Here is a 17,278-nt window from a genome sequence, read left to right as displayed (position 1 = left end):
ATTGGAAAGGGCCACAAGGCCAACGGTTTGTTTCAATGCTAGTTTGATTTTATTTTGCTAAAATGTATGTAAATGTACATAATACATTTTTCTCCACTATATCTAAAATAAAGGCTGACATTTGAGAGAGTTTGGTGGGAGATTTACCCCATGCTTGGTTCAACTGCTGGTTAATTGGTGTTTACTATAAACGCTGAGTTTACAATAATGATAGTAAATTTAATAAAAGAATAATTAAGTCAGCAGGGAAACAACTAAAATATAAAGTCTGTACTAAAGGGGCTCTAAACTCTAGGGAAGGAAAGAAGATGGAGAAGCAAAAAAAAAAAATTGATGAGAAGGCCCCTGAAAGCTGCCAGACTCTTCCCAAAAGCTGGGGTGATTGCGATGGTTAATTCACACTTTCAGGAGATAATTTTTTGCCATCCATTGAAATCCCAGTTGACTTTGCTCTCTCACCTTCCACCCCAGGTGGCCTCTATTTACTCTCTGTATCCCCAAAAGGTAGCCATTGCATTTTAGAAGAGGCAAAAGCTTGCTATTTTTTCAAAGCTCCCAGCCTTACATTCTGCCTGTTGATGAAAGTCCCTCGACCTGCTTAGAGAAGATGGGTGGCTCCATATTGGTAGCTTGTGATCCTCATGTGGACTGAAGGGTTAGCCTTTGGAGGGATAACGAACCTTGCTCTGGAAAGAGCTTTAATGTGGCGATTTGTCAGTCCAGATGAAGCTGGAAGATATTCTTGCTATCACCTCAAATACCACTTTCTTCAGGAGGCCTATCCTGGTACAACCAGCTGCTAATGCCTTCCCCTTTCTGATTGTCTTCAACTACTCTGTACATACCTTGAACATATGTTTTCTTTCCCATTAGAATGTAAGCTCATTGAGGGCAGGAACTATGTTTTACCTTTCTTTGAATTCTCTAGTGCCAGGCACACAGTAAGTACTGAATAAATGCTTGTGGACTGACCGACCTCTTTGTTCATATTAATCCTTCCTCCTTTTACATCATTATCTGGTTCCTTCTCCTCCTTTAAGACCCAGATAAAGGCCTACCCTCTCCATGAAGTCTTTCTTAACTACTTTAGTCCTCAGAGATCTTTCCTCTGCTAAACTCCTGTAACCCCAACTGTCTATTACATTCATTTAGCCCTTGAAATATGCCTTTGAAGTATCGATGTATTTAAAATTCATAAAATGCGTTCCTTATAGCACTGTGAATTAGAGAGAGCGCTCATCAACATCACCATTTTATAGATAAGGAAGCAACTGGGCAGCGGAGGGGTTGAGTGATTTTGACTAACATTTCCAGATGAACAAAGTGAGGCCTATGTCATGACCTGTCGAAGGTCTAGGGGCTAATAAGAAGCACCCAGTTCTTCTGTCTCCAAATCCACTGCTTTTTCCATATCCCTCCCCCCCACCATAGCCATTAAGTGTTGGAGGTGGCATTTGAACCAGTGGGGATTGGGCCCGAGATGGTTTGATTCTCTGGCTTCCAGGACACTCTGCTTTCCACCATGTCACACTGTGTCCCGGCACCCATAAGTATATGATAAATGTTTGATAATTCATTTAGAGTAGTAAGTGTTTTTATTATCATTAGTGGCGGCATGGATATTGCTGATATAGTACCTGTTCTAATTCTTCTCCTCACAAGGGAAGCTAGAAGACCAGAACTGGAACAATTTGAAGAGTTCCCAGCAGGAGGATTTTGTGTCCATGACCAAAGTGAGCATGAAGGCCAGCCGATAGAATCAAGGGCAATGCCAGCTAGCAGTGAGATTTCCTGAACAAGCGACACAGTCTTTTTTCATGCCAAGAACTTGCCTACTTGGCCTCCTTTGAAAACCCATTACCAAATCATGGCAAGCAAAATTTAATTTAAAAAAGGGAAATGATTTATATGTTACAGGAATACAAATGTGACAGAAACAGGAAAGCTTGCATACATTTCAGTTTTTGAAATTAGCCCTATAATTTTTTCATTTAAAAAAAGATGCCGATTTGGGCATGCCACTGCCTTCCAAGCAGAAAATTGTTGCAAGGTATAGAACAAAAGCCTTGTCAGCCACCCAGCTCCAACTTATACCAAGGCTGTGGGAGACCTGAGTACCTCCTATTTTCCTTCCCAGAGTTCTAAGTGTCCTTAGCACCTAAAATGTTGAGCTTAAAGCATTACACATCTTTCTTTGTAGCTAGCCCGCAATCATAGCCCATCTATCTTGGGATTGAGAACCCTTATGAACCCTTATGAGAACCCAAATTACCTTTGGTAATTTCTGAATTTCTTCCACAGCTAGTAAGAGTCACTCACCACTTCATTCTCCTTCCACCCTACCATTTGGATTATTGCTGGCTGACTTCATCATATATTACCCCACATACACTGAGTTCCTTGGGTACCCTGGCTTCTAAAATCTCTGCCAAAATAGGGATGTTTTCTGGCTTTGTTGGCCCAAATATGTTCTTAAAGCCAAGGCAATATATGTTTATATATGTGAGTTCATCATTTCCCATGAGTGACTCTTTTCTCCCCCAAAGAATCTATCTGACTTCGAAGGTAATGGTTGCATCTTCTTCATGGCTGCAGTGATTCAGAAGAAAGGGAGCCACATTTGGCTTCAGAGGACGAGTTCTCATTCGCACTCTGTGTGAGTTTGGGTAAGCCATTTTTTCTAGATCTCAGTATTACTCATCTGTAAAATATAGGCTTGAATTAGACAATCTCCAAATTCCTTTTAAGCACTAACTCTTAGATATACTATGATCTCTAATATCCTTTCTATTCCTAAATCTATGATGGTACAATTTTATTTCTGTATCCATCACGGTGCTTCAGATGATACTAAGTACGCAGTGAAAACGCTATGAATCCCTGTGACTGGTCCTGCAGTCAGGAAAACACAAGTTTGAACCCTGCCTTACACATTTACTGGATGTGTATCCCTGGGCAAGCCTTTAATCTCAGCCTCAGGTTCCTTGTCTGAAAAAATGTGATGATAATAGCCTTACAGTGGAATTGTGAGGTTCAAATAATATATGTAAAACACTTTGCAAACCTAAAAGTGATAGATAAATGTTACTTCTATTACTACTACTGCCACTACTACTACTACCACCACCACCACCACCACTACCACTACTGAGTTGCTCCTCAGTAGGACAAGGAGGCTGCAGCTACCACCAATGGGGGCTCATTTCTGACTAGGAACATTCAGACAAGCTTTCTTCCCTATAGCCCAGGCTACAAAATGCAACCTTAGGAAAAGGTTAAAGATGAATGTTAGTAAGAGAGTGAGTATTCCCGTTTATCAAAGGGCTTTCTTATTAAAAAGACTGAATGAATATTCTTTCTCCATCATGTGACTTCCCCCAGCCTTAATAACTGTACAAGATGATTTTTTGAAGAATCAGTTTCTTCCTGTGTGCTTTTTCTTATTGATAAAAATGTCCATTTCATTCAGCAGAAGACTATGTTGATCTTCCTAATGTAATGGGATAGAATTTTCCTACTTTTCTAGATGAAATGTTTGGTGAAAGATTAGCCAATATAGGCACAAATCCCTTCTTCTGGGATGAACAGAAGTTTATTGTACCCAAGAGTCCAGATAGGTTTTTAATAAGCGACTGAGTCCACTCTGCTATTAAAAAGTAACCTGAAACAATTTCAAAATGTTCTTTTGTTTTAAAAAAAATACAAGGGGGAAAAATCCATTCACCCTACTTCCCTCCATGCTATGTCTATGTTTAGGCTGGAATAATTTACAGCAGCAACCACAATATTCTTCCCATTAGCCCTTACTAGACGTGATATGTTTTTACCTGTTACAACCCTTTGTCCTTTTATCCCGGCTTCCAAGTCTCTGCCAAAATAGGGGCATTTTCTGATTTTCTTGGCCTAAGCATGTTTTTAAAGTCAAGGCAATAAATCACCAATTACATATAAGAGAGAAGGCATCTAACTGCCTTTTACAGGCCCCATTTCCCAAGTAGTTAGTTCGCCATACTGCCTGGTGAAAATCGATGGGTTCCCTACTTTCTCCACTCGTCTCTTTAGATGGCACTTCCAAAAGATAGCATGGAGTGAGACACGCACAGTCACAGGGGCTCATGAGGACACTGTGTCCGCAAATGTATGCATTTCTAGGACTTCAAAGAAAAACCAGTCCTATGTCCTGGCCTAGTACTTCTTTGTAACCAGTCCATAACATGCAAGAATTTCTTTACTGCTTATCTTTAATTAAAGATAATTTTGAGGGTTTTTATTATCTCCAAGATCAGTAAGATACGAACTGGCAGGGGTACACTTCGAGTGGCAGCATTCTTGTGAACAGGGGCCAGGAGTTTGTGATCAAAGAAATCTACAGAGACCAGGAGAGTATACAAAGACCAAAAAATAGAACTGCTTATAAATTCTCAATGTCTTTAACAAAACATCCACCTTTCCCTCCATTTATCGCACAAACAGGGAATATCTGGAACAGAAGAAGCTATGGGTAACTGCCCCCCCACTTCCATTTTTTTTCTTTTCATAAAAATTCAAGATTTTCTTCTTTCCTTTTTTGTCTCAATATATATTTTCTCCCAAGAGGAAAGTGAAAAAGGAGACTGGTTAAATAAGTATCTTTAAAGTGGATTAGAAAAAAGTAGGAGAAATTATGCCCCTTCTCCCCATTAATATTTTGTTAACAAACAGAAGAGTTCAAAGGTCTCAAGCTATATGAGTTCTTCTATCCAGTGGCTCTTGATGGTTGCCTTTGCAGAACCTACCTTAAGGTGCATTGGGCCTGAGAGGTGGTGCCTGCTTGCAAATATGAGCGTGTACACCTATGTGCATGTATAAATAAATCTTGAAATTCCTATGACCCTTACCTGAAGATCAATGCTTACAATGTGGACACACAGACTAACAAACAAAGAATACGTTACTTTCTGTAAAGCTCAAACTTCTTTAAGATGAAGAATCTTTCCTTTCACTTACTCCTGGTCTCGGTCAGAAATGACCATATATGTAACTCTGACCTCCTAAGTGGCCTTAATAGACCTAGACTGGACCTGGAGTCAGGAAAATACAAGCTTGAACCTTGCCTTACTGGATGCGTATCCCTGAGTAAACCTTTAATTATCTCAGCCTCAGGTTCCTCATGTGAAAAAAATGGGGATGATAATAGCATGTACCTTACAGGAGAACTGTGACGATCAAATAATATATGTAAAACACTTTGCAAACCTCAAAGTGGTAGATAAATGTTACTACTACTACTACTACTACTACCACTACCACCACCACCACTCCTATTAGCTTTAGGACACAATTTCCTGTGCATATTTTCAATTTAGAAAGATCAAGGAGTCCAAAACTAATTACATCTTGTCCCCTTTCCAGGCGTCTATAAGAAATGGTCTTGGTAGCATTTAGGCAAGTTGGGTTCTCTGTTAGATCTCATTCTCAGAAGCCAGTACCTTAGAGTGAGCCATTTTTCTACTGTAACCTCTCTCTCCACATCACCCCGCCTCCATCTTTGTTTAGATTGAACTGTCATCACTTTACACAAGTGAAATCAATCTACATGACATTAACATAAACCCTATGCATTAAAAGGTGTTATACATTTTATTGTTCTACTAGATAAAAGGTTTTGGGGGGCATTTCCCTCTGTCATAACATGCACTGAACACAATATAAATGACAGGGTATATTTCATAATGGAGAAATCAAATGAAGGAAATGGCTGAGCACCTGGTGGGGACAGGGTGGAGTGGGGGAACGGGGTGGGGGGATTCTAGGATGGTGGTGGTAAGGACTCTGAACTGGGTTCTAATTTTTGTAAAAATATTACCTTAAGGGAAAGGATCTTAAACATTTTTGTTTTGATTTTATTTTTGCCATAGGTACTTTTGGCCATCTCTAGTGAAGCCTATAGACTTAATCCTTTTCTGGATATTTGTAAATGAATAAAATAAAATACACAAGATTGCAAAGGAAACCAATTATATTGAAATGTAATTATCAATTAAAAAGTTCCCAACCCCCCAGGTTAAGAACTCTTGCCTTCAGTTTTCACTTTTGCCAATTACTATACAATTTCATTTTCTAATCACAAATTCATCATAACCTCTCCCTCTCCCTCTCTCTCTCTCTTCCCCCCCCCTCTCTTTTTCTTGGCGGGAGAAGAAGGGGTGGCCTATTTCCATGCTAAGAAAAGAACACATGACTTTTAAGAGTGGAGTAATTGAGAGGGCCAAGGAATACAATCAGTATCCAGATGTTGAGTCTTTCCAATCACCTTTTATTAATACTCCCCAATTCAGGCTTTAGACCCAGTCCTAGAATCTGTACAAAGCTGTAACCAAGGAATGAACTTGAATAAAATGGAGTCAAGAAAGCAGATGGTCTGCTATCAAAACCCTTCAAGCCTAAAATAACCTTTCCAAAGGAAGGAGGGCAGTTAATTAAAACCAAGCTATATTTATTCAATTCGAAATATCTCAATGTAAATAAAAATCTCGATGGTGCTCCTGTGATGTCAGACTAAACCATAGCATTTCATTGATCCTCTTTTTCCATAAAGTTTCTAATCAAACTTTTCATTAAATAGCTTCAGAAAACTCCATGGAGTTTTGCACTAAATAACCACAGATCTGTGGCTATTTATGAAATGCCTTCATTCAGTGGAACACCCTGAAAAAAGGGGTACACTCTGACAGATATGTTACATCCACCCATGAGATCCTGGTTCCTGGATTAAATAAACAAAGGGCATTGGGCCAATGAGACTTCAACCCCATCTAGGGCACTTAGGTTTGGGAAGAGAAAGAAAATCCTGTTCAGACACCATAGACTATACATTTCCCCATGGTTCCCCAATTCATAAATCTATCCCCACTGTTAAGGAGAGGAACCAGGTTAAGAGTAGGCAATTTGTCACTATTCATAGAAACAAACCCAACTGTATAACATAGGGATGATGGGTACTAGTGTCTTCCTAAAAAAAGTGAAAAAACAAAACACACCAGTCAAAACACTAGCAAAGGCAGCCATGATGGGTTAGTTGAGACAATAGGAAACAGTGTGGCGAAGAGTGTTGGATTTATAGCCAGAGGACCTGGGTTCTATACCTGTTACACAATTATTTCAAACTACCTCATTACCTCCATGACTGTGGGCAAGTCAAGTAACCACCAAAGAGCTTCAGCTCCCTGATCTGTAAAATGCCAGGGTCGATCTAGACAATAGCAGGATCCTTTCCAACTCCGTCTATGAAGACTTTGAGAATGCTGGACCAGAAGTGCGAAGAGCTGGGTTCTAGGCCTGGTTTTACCACAAATTAATCTGCCACTATCCTTATATCTAAAATGAGCATAATACTCCTATTTCTCTCTATTGTTCTTTTAAAAAAAAGATAAAGTATGTGAAAGCAATTGGCAGAGTACAAAGCTCTGTAAGATGTTATGTACCAAGACGCAAAGTTATTTTAAGGAATGTAAGAAAATACATATTTATATGATACATATTACATAGCATTATGTATCATATGCAACATTATACATTTTAATTTAATAGGTAAAATACAAAACAATTTTATACCTTATGTAAATATAGCTGGGTGTGTTGGCAAATGCCAACAATGCAATCCCAGCTACTGAGGCTGGTGGGTTCCCTGGATCTTGGGAATTCTGAGCCAAGGGCTGAGTGATCATGTGTCTGTACTAAGTCCATCAATTGATACAGTGGGGCCCCAGAAGGGGGGGACCTCTAGGTTGTCAAAGGAGGCACGAAGTGGCCCTGGTCAGAAATGGAGCAGGACACATGCCAATCTATATTAGGGGAATTGGGTTTGTGAGTAGCCCCTGCCCTTCCAGTCCAAGTGAAATAAAGAGACCTAGTCTTTTAAAAAATCTCTATCTACATATATATTCATTATATATTTACATACTACATAATCTATCATTCAAACGGATAATATGTTCAAATACGTATAACACATAAATATGCTTATAACATGTAATATAAACACACATGTATATACATTTTCTCCCTAATAAACCTCTATACTCCTGTTCATCTTTCATGACCAATTCATACCCTACTATGAATCCTTCTATAAACCTTCTGGCTTACACCCTAACTCTATTTCTCCCTCCTCTAAACCCCTATGCCACCTTTTGTCTATATTATTCATTTGGTGCTTAATTATATACTTCTCTGTATGCACAATGTCAATTAGCTTTTGGGTAAGAGTGTGTGCGTGTGTGAAAGAGAGAGAGAGAGAGAGACAGAGAGTGAGACACAGAACACAGGCATAGAGAGAAAGAGAGAGAGAGACAGAGAGTTCTTCTCTTCCCAACCAGACCCAAGGAACTCTACTCCCCCACAGCACCTAACACAGTGCTCAGTCCATAGCAAGGCCTCAGGAAATACTGGTTGATTAAATAAACATTTGTTAGAACTAGGAAAACAGACACTGTCCTTACAATGGGCAATGGAGAGGTATTCTACAAGCACTCACACATTTCACATGTCAAAGGTGCAGCTACTAAGGGCCATATACTTTCTACCATCAGGTATCCTATTCATCCACCTGGCGATATGACTAATAAAATTTGATTTTCACAGCACAGGCAAACTGTTACCTAAATTACATCTGACCAATTACTGAAGCAACCAGACGTGTGGTACAGAATATATATACTGTGCAACAAATTCATCTGTGAACCCCCTGGCACTCTGGGTAATCAAACAGAAGTGTTTCAGTCATCTGGCAGTGTTTAATATTAGTAACATTTGTTTAATGCTAGTCACTAATTAAATTTATGTCCTTCTACCAACTGCTAGTTGTGGGGAAAAATCCTAGCCATACATTTTAACAAACTCCTTCAGCCCGTGGCTCCCCGGCAAGACCAGATGATTTAAAAGTATACTCTTTGGAAACTTAACGTGCATTCCACAGGGGGGAGGGAAGATAGGTAATATCAAAGTTTCCAAAATTAAGAAATTCCCTGATTCTGCTAGTTTGCCTCATAGCACACTATGGGAAAATTTCAAAGGCATTCCATTCCAGAAACATCTACCGCCCTAATTATTATGGCCAGATATCCCAGAAGCTCTTTAAAGGTACTTTCAATAAAGAAAGTTAACATTGCAAAAGACAGCTTCCACTTTAAGAGGCCCGGGAAGAAAAACAGCATTAAAATAAGCAATGTCACCAGGAGATTCAGGAAATTGTGGCTTCAAAAAGTCAGATGCAAAGGTTTGGAAGAAACATTTAAAATGGATTTAGTAACTCGAACAGCCATCTTGATCACTGTTGAATTGTTAAATTCTCAAATTACAGAAGAATCTTAATGGTAAGAGCTTTGAAACTCAATGACTAATAACTCTTAAATTAGCCCCAAAGGTTAAAACCTTTTTTTTTCCATTGCATTACATTGTGAAATTCTAATTTCAAATGCTCTCAAACAAGAGGGAAGGAATTCTTTCGGTTTTATTTTGTGTCAGTAAATTAGAGGCCTCAGTAGAGTGGCAGGGGGTGGAGAGGGTGGTTTGAGGGGCCAAAGAAGGGAAGCTTAGGGTAGGACCGAAAAGCGGGACACACACAGACACACAGACACACAGACACACACACACACACACACAAATATTTTTATCTAGCTAAATAAAAATTTTATTTCAAAGACATTCCAGAAACATCTACCGCCCTAATTATTATGGCCAGATGTATTTGTACTAAAATATTCACATATCTTTGCTTTATATACTAGGGAAGGGGGTAGGGAGGTGATAAAGTCTTCTTTCTTTTTTTCTAATCAGTATTTTCCCTTTAAGGACTGGAGATTTGATGGACCTATAAACTCCATAGCTGACACAGCTTCAGGTCTTTCATAGGCTTTAGGAGCCACTGAACTCTGACCTAATCATGGCCCTTCCCTTTCTCCCCTTGACTTCTACCCTATGTCAATACTCCCCCAGGGCAGGGATACTGGGGTAGGGGGGGAACCTCCACGAAGCCTCTCCATGGGCATTACAAGAATGATTACTGTGGCTGTGTATAGTCAATTGGTAGATATCACAATGGACTCCCCTCTAACCAGGAGCCCATCTGAGAGAACCAAGTCAAGGAGATACATCAGGTCACGGGATGGTGTAAGCAACAAGTCAGAACTCTACAATGTTTGGGGCCTGGATGACAGAGGTGGGGGGGGGGGTGTATGTGTAACTTGAAAGACAGTGGAAATTTTTAGTCAAAGAATTTGAATTCTAAATCCTATCTTGGGTACTTATTACCTGTGTGGCCTTGGCCAAATCATTTACCCACCTCCAGGCCTCAGCCACTAATGGGGGAACAGGGAGGTTGTTGGACTCAGTGGTTTCTAAGATTCCTTCCAGCTTGAAATCTAAGATCCTAAGTACAGCAAAGAGATTTCCAAAATGGTGGACATCTAATTCTATCCGAATACTGACAATGAAATACACACACTGACTCATGTTTGCAGAGTGACTTGTTAGGGAAAAACCAATACACTACAGAGACAAACCCGAGATGCCTGTTGATCCACAACAGGGCCAGTATATAGTGTTGCACCACAATGAGAGGTGAGTGACCATTAAGCAAAAACAATAGCCAAACAACTCAAGTTCATTGTAACAGGAAGTTTTACGCCTTCTGGTTCTTTCCCAAAGTCCAATTTCAAGGTCTAACAAGCAGCTTCATGCTGTATATGCTGAACAACTTGTCTGTAGACTTGAAATAATAACCCCTTTGCCTATGGTAAACAGAGGTTGTGAGAGAGACCCGAACATGGTTAAGAATCCACAGCCAACCATCATTTGCCACAGTAATTGGGTAGAAACATCAGACATGTGAGAATGAGCACTGTTCACCATTACTGCTCTTTTAAGAGCTGAAAACAACTAGAAAAAAAGAAAAGTTTCACATGGGAAGCAAAAGAGAGAGACTTACCAAATTCATCACATATACTCTCATTTTCTATAAGAGTTGGGTGGTCAAAAGTGTCCCGACAGTAAAGGATTTGAGGATTCTTACTGACCACGGCAATTCCACCCAAGGCTAACACAAACTGGTCTGTTAGCACCGATGATGGCTTGTCTTGAATGCGCTTCAGCATGGAACGGTAGCGACAGTACTGGGGATAGCTGAGGACGATCACATTGGAATCTTCATCGTCTTCACCTAGAAAAACAAGAAAAGACCTCAGTTATGCTCTTTCTTCACACAAAGAAGGCAACGCATGCAATAATCAACACACATCCTAATTTCAATCTCCAGACTCTGTTTTCTACTTGATATAACATACAGCAGTAAGACATCTCATGTCAGTCCTCATTCATCAGAGCCATAGCTCATGCCTCTTCCCTTCCTCCACTGATTCATCAGACATATGGGTGTCACACAGTATGCTTTGTTTGGGAGAGAAAGTAGTATACTCCTCAGATTTCTATGGATCTAAATATCATCATCATGACAATCCCCTCTCTCCTGACTCTCTTCCATGCCAGTCACCCCCAGCTAGTCGTGCTTTTCCTTCCCCTATTCTAATGTTCCCCAAACCTTCAAAATCCATCTGGCAACTTGGCAAATCGAAGGGAACCCTGCCGAGAAGTACATCCCAAGAGCCCTTGTTAAAGGACTCAATCAGAACCAACTTAAGTCTGATGAAAATGCTTCAGCAATTTTAATGAAGCCTGTTCTCGATGTTCTTGGTGCCTGTTTACACCTTGCTATATTTAGTACCCATTCACCAAATGGAGCTCTTCATGGATAGGTCCCTCCATCATCTTAAGCTCTATAAATGACAAACAATCCATCCCTTCTGTGACTCCAAGTCTAAGCAATGCTAAGCTAGATTTAGCATCCCAGAGCTCAGTTTGCCACTGCACTCAACAAATCTACCATAGGGACAATCGTAACCAATTCCCAAATATGTCACTTATTTATCCAAAGGGAAAACACTCAATATTTGGAGGCCTTACCATGCTGTAGGGATTTGTACAAGACAGTTGTTAAGGATACCAACACTATTCTGGCCATCTGGTAACCAGTGGGAAATGTCTTAGGAAGGAGAGAATATAATGATAGAACGTCATCAGTACCAATAGAAGGTGCGGATGTGACCTTTTCAGACAGGAGGCTAATACCTAGATGTATTTCTATTTATGTTCATTTAGTTCCTCGGGCTGCTTGTTTCTCCTCGAATGGAGATGTTTCGCGGCTTGCAAGATGACATCTTTTTACAGTTTACATTTCTTAGCCTCCTGCTTAGTTTGTGGGTAGCCACTTCTTCAGCTGGCACACTTAATTAAAAGGAAATATGTTTACATTGAAGGAAAGTTCCAAAATTAGAAGCCATTTTTAAAGACGATAGAATGTGTCTCCTAAGACATGCTAATTTGAGATTTTTAAAGAAGACCCGAAAATAGTTTCATGCTTTTGGTTAAAGTAGGTACTTCCTATAGAGCTAAAGCACTTAACTAAATATTTTAAGTGTTAACATCCACCAGTCTTTGTCAAAACTCAAGAGTACCTAAGGGCCATCTAAAGAGGCAACCACAAAGCTGCAATTGTACAATTGTACCATCCTCCACGGAAGAAGAAATTTCAAATGAGAGAGGGGCTGTGGTCTGATGGTCTGCCTAGAAGCCAGGACACTGCAAAATCCTCACTGAGGTTCCAAGCAATGGCTTTCATTGGCATTGAGAAAGAGGTAGTGTGGCTGCCTCAGTTTCTCCATATCATAGGATAATAGATTTTGAGGGAGAAGGGATCTTAGAAGCAATTGATTCCAACCCCCTCTTTTCACAGATGAGGAAGAAACTGAGAATGAAAATTGCAAGATAAAGACAACAGCACTTATTGACCTAACAAGAGAAGAAGAAGCCTTCGGTGTCATCCCTTAATGGAGAATTTCATGTGACTCCTTTCAACTATGTCTCTCTCTTGCCTATTCTCATTCCCCAGACCTTACTCCTCCATTACTCAATGATCCTTTCCCTTGACACTGGGCTCTCCTACCAAATAACTGAAGTCCCCTCTTTGTCTCCCTCCCTCCCTCTTTTGGCCTCATTGGGCCTCTTGCATATACCTTTTTTGACCTATTCCATAACATTTTCTCATTCTAATTTGGGGAGATGATCATAGTAAGGCTGAGAGGGGGAAATGTAACTGAAGATAATCCCTATTTCTTCCCACTCACTATTTTACAGATAAGGACACTGGGGCCCAGAGAGACCAAGGGCTTTGTCCAGTCACCCAGTAGCAGTGCCCAGATCCAAAACTGGGCCTTCTCTCTACTTCATTTGTGCACATATCTCATCCCTTCACTGATACGTCAGCCCTTTGGGGCTCAGATACGGAAAATTCCTGACAAATGTTCGTTCTAGTTGAATTTCTCTCCTTCATTTAAGCAGTTCCTGAAGTCTCACCTTTTCCACGATGTCCTTCTTGATTAACTGAAAGCTAGTCAATGCCTTTTTCACTGAAACCAGCAGCTCCTCATTCTCCATTCGCCCAACAATCTAGAACAGCTGCTTATGTAATGCTTTGTACCTTTATGAATTTAACATGTTTTCATTTACTCGTTCAATCACTAAATCACAGAGTCTCGGCATTGAAAAGGGCCGGGCAACATGTGCCTGAGGGTGTCCTCTCTACCACACACGGGAGAAGGGGCTGCCCAGTGTCTCCCCCGAGGGGGAGCCTATCCTCTACCGGGCACCCATTTTATTTTGAGATAGCCCTAGTTGTGAGAAAGTTTTCCTTGCTTATTCAATTGTCTATGTCTTCCCAAAACGAGGCAGCACAGATGTTAATGAATGTTTATGAGTAGAGGACAGTGGTTCCTGATTAGTTAGGCTAAGAACAACCTATTTCATGGAAAGCTGTGGAGAACAACCAGCTGTGGACCAGAATTTCCCATGTGTTTTTATAATAGCTCCCTATTACCTCCAAGATCAAATATAAATCCTCTTTTTGGCATTTAACCTTTTCAGAACCTAACCTATTCTTACCTATCTAGACTTCTTATACCATCCTCCTTTCCACATACTCTGAGATCCATCTAAGGTGGCTCTTTTGTATTTCCTCACTGCTTCCCATCTCCACCCCTTTGCATTGGCTATCTCTCTGGGTCTACAATGCTCTGCTCCCTCATCTCCATCTCTTGGATCCCTTCAAGACTCAGCTCAAATCCTACCTTCTGCAGGAGGCCTTTCCTGTTCCCCTCCTCTCCCTCTGAGATTACCTTCTATCTATCCCACTCCATTCTCCATTTGCACATATCTTGTATGTACCTACTTAATCACATGTTGTCTCCTCCATTAGAATGTAAGCTTTCTGAGGGCGAGGGTACAGTACTTGGAAGATAGAAAGCACTTAATAAATGCTCACTGACTGTTGAGTAGCAAGCCACATCTCTTCACAAAGACTCTCCCAACCTCTAACAAATCAAACGGCCCCTTTCCAGAGTTAGATCTGGAATTCAATAAGTCTACAAACGAGCGACAATCATTGATCGGAATTATTCTCCGTTTCGAGCAAAGTCGTGTCATGCCAAAACAACTGGTTCACAGATGGAAGGAATGAAATCAGTTGGTTGTTTTGTCGACAAGATCTCATCCACGACTCCGTCCGACTGATTTCTGAACAGAGAGAGCTGATCAGAGTGTTGGCACTGTACGGACAAAGCAAAGTTCAAGTCTGACAAGCCTTCTTGCTAATGAGTCCTTCCCCAAAGGGGGTTCCCATGTACTTCTCAAACCACCATACCAAGATGCCAAACCTCACTGGCTCGCCAGAACATTGAAGAGTTAGCCCTCTGGCTAGGTGAGAGGCGCAGAAACAGCAGCCGATCAGGGGCCCAGAAGCAGAGCGTCCCTTTACTGGGGGCTACTGCTTGGTAGCCTCTCCGTGAACTGAACAGAAGCCATTTGTTTAACTGGGGGAAAAAAAATCTACTTAAGACCATGTGTGGTCATTTTGATATTAAGGAATCTATCAATTTATATGTAAAATTGATTTGGGGGTCAGGATGAAACAGGAAAGAGGAGGAGGAGCAATGGATGATCTCAAAGCTCTTTTCCAGTTCTAAAAATTCTGACTCCCTGATTTTACCATAAACCTTTGTATTCAACTAACTTCCTCCTGACTTGATATTAAGAACCTTTAAAACCCAGTGCCTGGTACAGTATCTTGACTGGGCACACGGGAAAAAAAAAGCCAGGTCAACCTGGAAAGACTTTTTAATATAAATTCCAAGTTACTTGTTTTTGAAATTATTTTTCTTACTTGTGTGGCTCATATATGTGAGTGTATGTGTATGTATATGTGTACATAATAAACAAACACTTCAATGCAAAGTTAGCCATGCCTTTAACAAGGCCTGCCAACAAATGCTCTGCCGTGCATTTTTCCCCTTTCCAATTCATAATAGGGCCAACAGATAAATCTAAGAATGAATAAAGAATGAATAAATTGCACATTTGTTTAGTGAAAGACAAACAAAGTGTTCCTGGAACAAAGATTTTCTTTCAACCACACCCACATATGAAAAGAAATCAAAGCATTGCTCTAACAAAATACAGGCCTGAGAAAAAGAAGTTTTCTTCTCCCAACTTCAGTGGGCTGCCCGGAGTTGGGGTGCATGCACTACTCTACTTTTTAGACGACAGAAAATGATCAGTGAGGAGTTGCTGGCACTGGTGAAAATTTTCAATTAATATAATTATGAGTTTCTAGTAAGGTAACAATCCGTTTTCCCCCATGTCCACTTCCCCCCGCCCTCCCCCCATCTGTATAAGTATTTTTAAAAGGAATTACTAGCTTGTGAATAGGAGATACAAAATTGCTAAGCCTCATTTTAACTTCAATAAAAAGAATTTTACCTATTAAAAGTTAATACCTAAAGTACATTGCTTGTAGATGCTCAACCAAAATTACTCTAATCCAGGGCTTATATCATAATTACACGTTTTGTTAACCTCTCTCAATGTCAATTTTTCATTTATTTATATATTTTCAAAGTTCAAAACAGAATTCCATAGAGAAACTGTAATTACATTGGGAGACTCCACCCATGCTTTTCAAACAGTAACTGTATACCACTGCTTAATTCACATCGTTGGGCTGGGGGAGTGGGAGGTGGAGGGGGGGGGACAGGGTAAGAGCAGGCATTCAGGCTGAATAGCGTGTAGCTCAAGTTGTCTTTGTGCTAGAGGAGATGCATGAAATAGCAAACACAATGACTTAATGGGGCACTGACTTCCAAACATCCATAATGCTATTTTTTTAATAGCAAAAGCTGGCCAAATGCACAGAGTGGCTGAAAACATGATTTCCTGAGGAGAAATCTGCTTCCATACCTTCCAAAATGATTCAGAAATACAACTTTCTTTTTCATTCTTGGGGCTGGGGAGGTGGGTGGGGTGGGGGTGGGGGGGTGGAAATGAAGGAAGGCTGCTTGTTTCGGAAACATCAGACCATTATAGTTACAGCTAACCACCATAATCTACCTTGAACATCAGTAAGCTTTTTTTTAAACTTAAAAAAAAAAAACCTTCACGCCAGGATTTTATAGAGCCTGATGGAAAAAGTATGCATGTTCCTTCCTGCACCTAATTACCTCAACTGAGAAATCTGCCAAGAATCCGACCCTTTAGTTCTCTTAATCGTATTAGGGTGAAGGCATTTGGATGCCAATAGAAACAAACATTTACGGATTTTTCACTTAAAAGATTCCAAATATGTATTAAAGCTATGCTAGAAACACAACGTCCCCACTGCTTCAAAGACAACAGAGAGTGGTTTTTAAAAGAGCAAACCTGAATTTGCTCGTGTTATAAAACTTAATGTCTAGTTTCAGGCCAATTGAAGTAAAATCGTGTCGATATGAACTCCTCTCTCCATGATTTATGCTGCCTTCTGTTAGTTTATTACATTAGACATTCCTTTCTCAACGCTTTATACTTTTTCCTGTGCTCCTAGCAACCAGCTAGGAGAAGAGGCATCAACTTTATATACCTGGCTTCACTCCAGTTTTTGCTGCTATTGATAATTATATTGAAGTTTCCATTTAATTGCTGCTCGGTTGTGACACTGAATATTTGTCATAATTAGGTGTTTCCTATTTTCTGTCCATTCATTTCTGATATTACTGAAAATGAAGACTGAATCCAGAACACAAAAAGCCAAACAATAACACAGATAAGAGCAGCTACAGCTGTTACCATCATTACCAACACAGTAACGTGTGGCAGGGAA

The 17,278-nt window shown here is 40.3% G+C and overlaps 1 protein-coding gene across 4 annotated transcripts in view; it reads right to left on the bottom strand.

Annotated features, from left to right (window-relative positions):
- ARID5B (AT-rich interaction domain 5B) overlaps positions 1 to 17,278 on the bottom strand; it is a 205,859-nt gene that overhangs the window by 102,442 nt on the left and 86,139 nt on the right. For all 4 annotated transcript variants that reach the window (XM_036735070.1, XM_036735071.1, XM_036735069.1 and 1 more), the window contains one exon: positions 10,967 to 11,197. In XM_036735070.1, the coding sequence (XP_036590965.1) occupies positions 10,967 to 11,197 (231 nt within the window). The remainder of the gene's footprint in view (positions 1 to 10,966; positions 11,198 to 17,278) is intronic.

Source organism: Trichosurus vulpecula, chromosome 8 (assembly GCF_011100635.1).
Source record: "Trichosurus vulpecula isolate mTriVul1 chromosome 8, mTriVul1.pri, whole genome shotgun sequence".
NCBI classification, from domain to species: domain Eukaryota; kingdom Metazoa; phylum Chordata; class Mammalia; order Diprotodontia; family Phalangeridae; genus Trichosurus; species Trichosurus vulpecula.
The sequence above is the reverse complement of the archived record's forward strand: the minus strand, read 5'-3'. Positions and strand labels throughout refer to the sequence as shown.